This window comes from Pteropus alecto, unplaced genomic scaffold (assembly GCF_000325575.1).
Source record: "Pteropus alecto unplaced genomic scaffold, ASM32557v1 scaffold121, whole genome shotgun sequence".
Taxonomy (NCBI): domain Eukaryota; kingdom Metazoa; phylum Chordata; class Mammalia; order Chiroptera; family Pteropodidae; genus Pteropus; species Pteropus alecto.
The window spans coordinates 6,496,932-6,502,931 of record NW_006434369.1 but is presented as its reverse complement, the minus strand read 5'-3'; the positions used below and the strand labels follow the sequence as shown (position 1 = coordinate 6,502,931).

General features: G+C 53.0%; 1 protein-coding gene across 1 annotated transcript in view; it reads left to right on the top strand.

The window, feature by feature from the left end:
* JARID2 (jumonji and AT-rich interaction domain containing 2) overlaps positions 1-6,000 on the top strand; it is a 241,817-nt gene that overhangs the window by 229,876 nt on the left and 5,941 nt on the right. Inside the window, exons 15-18 of the mRNA XM_015587263.2 lie at positions 9-95; positions 1,140-1,322; positions 2,057-2,187; positions 3,269-3,452. Coding sequence (XP_015442749.1) covers positions 9-95; positions 1,140-1,322; positions 2,057-2,187; positions 3,269-3,452 — 585 coding nt within the window. The remainder of the gene's footprint in view (positions 1-8; positions 96-1,139; positions 1,323-2,056; positions 2,188-3,268; positions 3,453-6,000) is intronic.

Below are 6,000 nucleotides of genomic sequence, written 5' to 3'. Positions count from 1 at the left end.
CTGCTGAGGAGGAGAACAAGCTCGAAGATGTGGTCCACACCCTGCTGCAAGCCAACGGGACCCCAGGGCTGCAGATGCTGGAAAGCAACGTCATGGTACAGCTCCCGCCTGGCGCCGAGACCCAGAAACACGGGCATAGGGGGAGGGTCACAGCCGTTTTACCAAGGCACCCTCTTGGTGGCCTGCCTTTCAGAGGCAAAGAGGACAACAGAAAATAAATCCTGGAAACTGAACTACTAAACAAATGTTGTCCTCAGATTGCACAGGACATCGGGTTCCTGCACATGTGGCCTTTGAATCTGTTTCGGAGCGTCTTTGTTTCATGCGTGGGGACTGGGCGGGGTCCTGCGTTTGGGCAGCCACTCCGGGGTTCTGGTGGTGCTGCTGTGTCCACTTGCTGGGCCCCTGGATGCCTGGGCCATAGGTCAGGAATTCTTGACCTTACTAGGATGAACACACAGGCCCATTTGTAGAAGTTCATGGGGCTTTTGAGTTCCGGGAGTCTTGTTAGCCTTGAGCTGTGTGCTGACGCCTGAGCTCAGGGCCTCTCTGGCCACTGCTCACCCCTGCCTGGGTCTCCTGTCTCTGTTGGGCCTCCTGGTCTGGCTCAGGGAAGCTGAGCAGCAGCTTCTCTGGGGGTGCAGGTCTGAAAGCCCCCAGCCTGTACCCCTATGGCTCCACCTGACTCTGGAGACCGCTAGCTCAGCTGCCCTCCTAGTGGTGGGAACTTATCCTATTTCCAGCCCCAGCAGTGCTGGCCAGGGACAGGGAAGGCTCCAGTGTGGTAGGAAGGGCTCTGTCCTCACAGTGGCCACGCACCTGGGTGACTCTGTTGTCAGTCTTCGGCCACTGTCCATTTAGATCTTCCTCGTTGTTTTAGAAAATTAGATATCTTTATTTTCTAAAGGAGAAACAAAATATCTTCAATACCAAACTTAATCTGTCTCCTCGTGGCCCCTCGAGTCCTCATGCCCCACCTGGAGGACAGGTGTGCATGTTAACATGCCTGGGTGTGTGGGACGCTGGTTCTCAAGGCTTTCACAGAAGGGGTCCCAGGGGCAGTGGTGGGTGGTGGGGGCCGGACACTGGTCGAGAGAGTGGCGGAGAGAGTGCATATCAGCCCCGGCCTGTCTCCTCAGATCTCCCCAGAGGTGCTGTGCAAAGAGGGGATCAAGGTGCACAGGACCGTGCAGCAGAGCGGCCAGTTCGTCGTCTGCTTCCCAGGATCCTTTGTGTCCAAAGTGTGCTGCGGCTACAGCGTCTCTGAGACCGTGCACTTCGCCACCACCCAGTGGACAAGTATGGGCTTTGAGACGGCCAAGGTAGGCATACGAGCCCTTGACACCACCCACTGCAGGGGTCTCCAACCCCCGGGCCAGAGACCAGTTCTGGTATGTGGCTGGTTAGAAACCAGGCCACACAACAGGAGGCGAGTGAGTGAAGCTTCCTCTGTATTTGCAGCCGCTCCCCAGCACTAGCATCACCACCTCAGCTCCACCTCAGATCACCAGGCATTGGATTCTCATAGGAGAACCTGGTGCCAAAAAGGTTGGGAACTGCTGGCCCACTGTGCAGATGCACGTGCATCATGCACATGTCTCTGTGTGAGCTTTTTTTATTAGATATGTTTAACTTTAGAAAATGCCTTTGAAACCTCTAAGAGGCAGCTGAGAGGTGTACTCAGAAAGGAAATCTGTTGGTAGTTTGCTGGTATCAAGAAAGATTTGAGTCCCCTTGTTGGCCCACAGTAACACTGAGGACTGTACTGAAGGTGCTTAAGGGCGAACACTTAAAATGAGTAGAAAGTCTTTGCCCATTTTTGAGTCTTGCGTGGCACCACCTGTCTTGTGGCTGACGACTCACAGGAGTGGCTCCTGGTGTCTGGTGCCTTTCTCATAGGCAAACAAGATCCTTGTATGATTTTCAGTTGCTTTTGAAACCACGTGGAACTCAAAATTTGAAAATTCAGATAGCGTCCCCTGCCCAATAAAGAAAAACCTTGACAGCTGCCTAGTAATGGAAATCTACCCTAAAGGGATGTGACTGCCTCTTTCAGGAAATGAAGCGTCGCCATATAGCTAAGCCATTTTCCATGGAGAAGTTACTCTACCAGATTGCACAAGCGGAAGCAAAAAAGGAGAACGGCCCCACTCTCAGTACCATCTCGGCCCTTCTGGATGAGCTCAGGTAACACAGACCTTGGGTTCTGGAAACACCAGGGCTGAGGCACTGGCCCCTTCCGGGGCTCGGCAGGGTGGGCATGGCTGTTCGCTCAGAATGGCACGGACCACCTGGTGCCTGGCCAGATGGGTGAAGACTTTTGGGGTGTGGTTTATTTTATTTTCCTATTTAAATTTCCCCTTCTGAGTGCTCGATGTTTGGAGTCAGGATTTCCTGGTGTGTTGATGTGCAAAAGGTGACGTGGGGCTGACTGGGGGGCGGGCTCCGGCCCTTGGAACCTCTTGTCCAAGCAGCACGGTGCCCAGGAGGAAGCGGTGGCCGAGGCCTCATTTCTAGAGGTTGGGGCGAGTGTGGAGAGGCCCACGGAGCCACTCTTTTTTTTTTTTTTTTGCCAACCCGCTCGTGATGTATGTGTGAGACGCCATCGCTGGGCAGTTTGCATCAGCTGCAGCACCCCTGGGGCCTGCGTGTGATCAGCTGGCCCCCCAAATCTGAGGCCCTCGCCCAGCTTTCATCCCGCAGCGACCTCAGGAGCTCTCCTCAGGGCAGAGATTGAAGAGAAGTGTGACTGTTTGCTTGGCTTCCTGTGTAACCCTCTTCTCTTTTCCCACCATGTAGCTTCGTGATCTCTCCCTTCCAGGGGAGAGACTCGGTAGTGCTGAAGGACAGCACATGGATTTCGACTCGTGTTGGTCGAACCTTTGATGACGATACCGGCAAATAGTTTGTTACATCCGTTCTTGGCTTGGAATGAAGGGACAGGGCACCCCACGTAGCTCTGAGGGGGTTTGCCGTGTGCCCTGGTGTGTTTGTTGCGCTCGTGCTAACTGTAGGCAGAGCCCAGTCATCAGAGTAGCCTCGGAAGCCGGGGGAATTGTCTGACCTTTTGACTAAAGAACGTGAGTCCCCAGTTGGGGGCCTTGGGAAGGTGAGCGTGTACGTCTCACCAGCCCTCCCAACAGGAGGGAACACCCGGATTGGGGGGCAGTTGGCTGGGGCGCAGCATGTTCCCTCTGATGGTGAGGACCCGGCCAGGCCACTGCGCTCAGCCTCCTAATGGCCTGGCTCTTCTGTTGTGTCTGGACAGGGATACAGAGCTGCGGCAGCGGAGGCAGCTGTTCGAGGCCGGCCTCCACTCCTCTGCCCGCTACGGCAGCCACGACGGCAACAGCACTGTGGCGGATGGGAAGAAAAAGCCTCGAAAGTGGCTGCAGTTGGAGACGTCGGAGAGGAGGTGTCAGATCTGCCAGCACCTGTGCTACCTGTCCATGGTGAGCCTGCCAGGACCCCACTGCCCTCGTGGATCCCGCCTTGTGCGTGCACGTAGCCTGCAGCCGCCCGGCGGGGTGGGGGGCTGTCCGCGCCAGGAATCCTGTCGGGAGGCCCACCCTTGGACCCGCTGCGGACCTTAGCCAGGTTCCTGACCTCCAGCGGTCAGGCGGCTTGTTTGCAGTGCCAGGGTCACAGAGACCAAGTGCGGGGTGGGCTCTGCTCTGCCTACCCGCTCCCGCAGGATCTCTCTTCTCACTTGCAGCTACATGTCTGCAGGAAAGTGGGCCTCCCTCCCTTCTGCTGCCCTGTCACCCCGATCCCCAGGCACTCCCCGGCTGAGGGGCTCAGCTGCCCCTCCTCTACTGCCCCTGAAGAGACGTGGGGCCCCGCATCTAGCCTTGGCTCTTTCCCAGTTTCTATTCATATCGTTGTCCTGGAGAACTGTGAAGTCTGTCTTTGGTTAAAACTGCTTCTCCCCAGCAACGTCCTTCTGTTTCCATCCTCCTTGTCTCTGATCAGAGTCACCTCCCAGGTGTCCAGGGCAGCCTGTCGAGGGCTCTGGTGTCTCTCCTGTCTGAGCCAGTTCTGCCTCCTGCTCCTCTGTCTGCTGGCGCAGTCCAGTCCGGCTTCCCTTCTTTCAGGTTTGCTCCCACAGCGCCCTGAGGGGCTTATCACGAGGTCTCGAAAGGCCCAGGGCCGCCCGCTGCTTCAGCCTTGCGTGCAATTATGTACACATTGCACTATCCCCGCCCCGTCCCAGGCCAGAGGGCTCGGAAGAACCTTGGTTGAGTGGAGAGCTGTGGACACTGGGCTGGTGTAGCCCTCGCCTCTGCTCCTCAGCTCGTCTCTCACTGGGTAGCTGCCCTGACACTGCTCCCACCCAGGGCGCTCCCCACCACCACACGCCTCAGCCTGGCACTCGGGGCCTCCAGTGCTGGTGTCCTCTCCCCGCCCATGTGGATTCTTCCTCCAGAAGGAGAAGCTTAGATAGTAAGTGCCCACCCCAGACCAGCATGGCACCGGTGTCCCACACGTGACTCAGCATGAGGCAACACACAGCCACCAAGGTATGGAGCAGCGAGTGTGTCCAGGTCTCTCACTTCTCAGCTTCTAGTCATGCTCTGCGTGACTGACACTGCCGCACCTGTGTGCCTAGCACCTGCCCAGCTGCCCTGCAGACAAGAGGGACCAAGCAGCCACTCCCGGTTGAGCTAGATGCTCTCTGTAATCTCTGAGAGGTCAGAGAACTAGAACTGAAAGAACAGGAGAAACTACTGCATTACTTTGCTTGGGCTGCCGCCACAAGCCCCACAGGCTGGGTGGCTTAAACAACAGACCTTTACTTCCCCATAATTCTAGAGGCTAGAAGTTCAAGATCAAGGTGCTAGCAGGCGTGGTTCCTCTGAGGCCTCTTCTCAGCTTGTAGATGCCGTCTTCTCCCTGTGTCCTCATGTGGTCTGCCCTGTGTGTGTGTGTGTATGTGTATGTGTATTAATTCCTTCTTCTTATGAGGACCAAATCATATTGGATCATATGCCACCCTTATGACCTCATTTTACCTTAATCTCCTCTTTAAAGGCCCATCTCTATATAAAGTCACATTCTAAAGTACTGAGGTCACAACTTCAACCTATTAATTGGCAAGTGGGGTAGGTATAATTTAGTCCATAACAACCACAGGTCTCATTTTACGTATTTTCTCCTATCTAGTTTTTCTTTTCCTAGGGATTTTTAAAAAGATAAAATAGAGAACCATGCTATCTTTTAAAAGAAAAAAGTTATAAGCATTTCTCCAGATCTTACTTTTGTAAACATCATTCATAAAGGTCACATAGTTCTGTGTCCATTCCTCTTTTTTGTATTCCACTTTTTTTTTTAATTGTAATGCATTTTATTAAAGTGGGTGTATTTTTAGAATTAGTACCTAAAATTTCAGGACCTAGAAATGAAGCCAGGGGAAAGGAAAAGAATGTTTACGGTTAAAAGAAAGGAAGAGAAACTTGTTTCGTGAAAGATACACAAAGTTCTCTGTTCAGACTATATTTGTAACACTGAAATCCATTTCCTTTGTTTCTTTCAAAGTAGTTGGATGATCTGAGATGAAAAGGAATGAGAAAGCTGAAGGCTAGTGTCCTTCCTTGTAACCCCACAAAGTTCAGATGTTGAAGCCCTAACCCCCAGTACTTGCGAATGTGATTATCTTTGGAGAGAGCGCCTTTATGGAGGTAATAAAGTTAAAATGAGGCCGATAAGGTGGGCCCTAACCCAGTCTTACTAATGTCCTTGTAAGAGGAGATTAGGTGTGTCCATTCCTCTTGTGCTGAAATGGAATTATTCCCATGGGAAATAATAATCACATTATTCCCCATGAGTATAAATGACACTGTTATGATTTCCGTGTGGCACTGGTCTATTCCCGAGGGTTCTGCGGACAGCGACGTGTTGGCTCGTTTTCAGGCTGTCCTTCAGAAAATCGAACCTTGAGAGTTGTCACTAGGCATTTCTTATCAGCCTGAATGTTATTTTATAAGGCGTATATCCTAAATT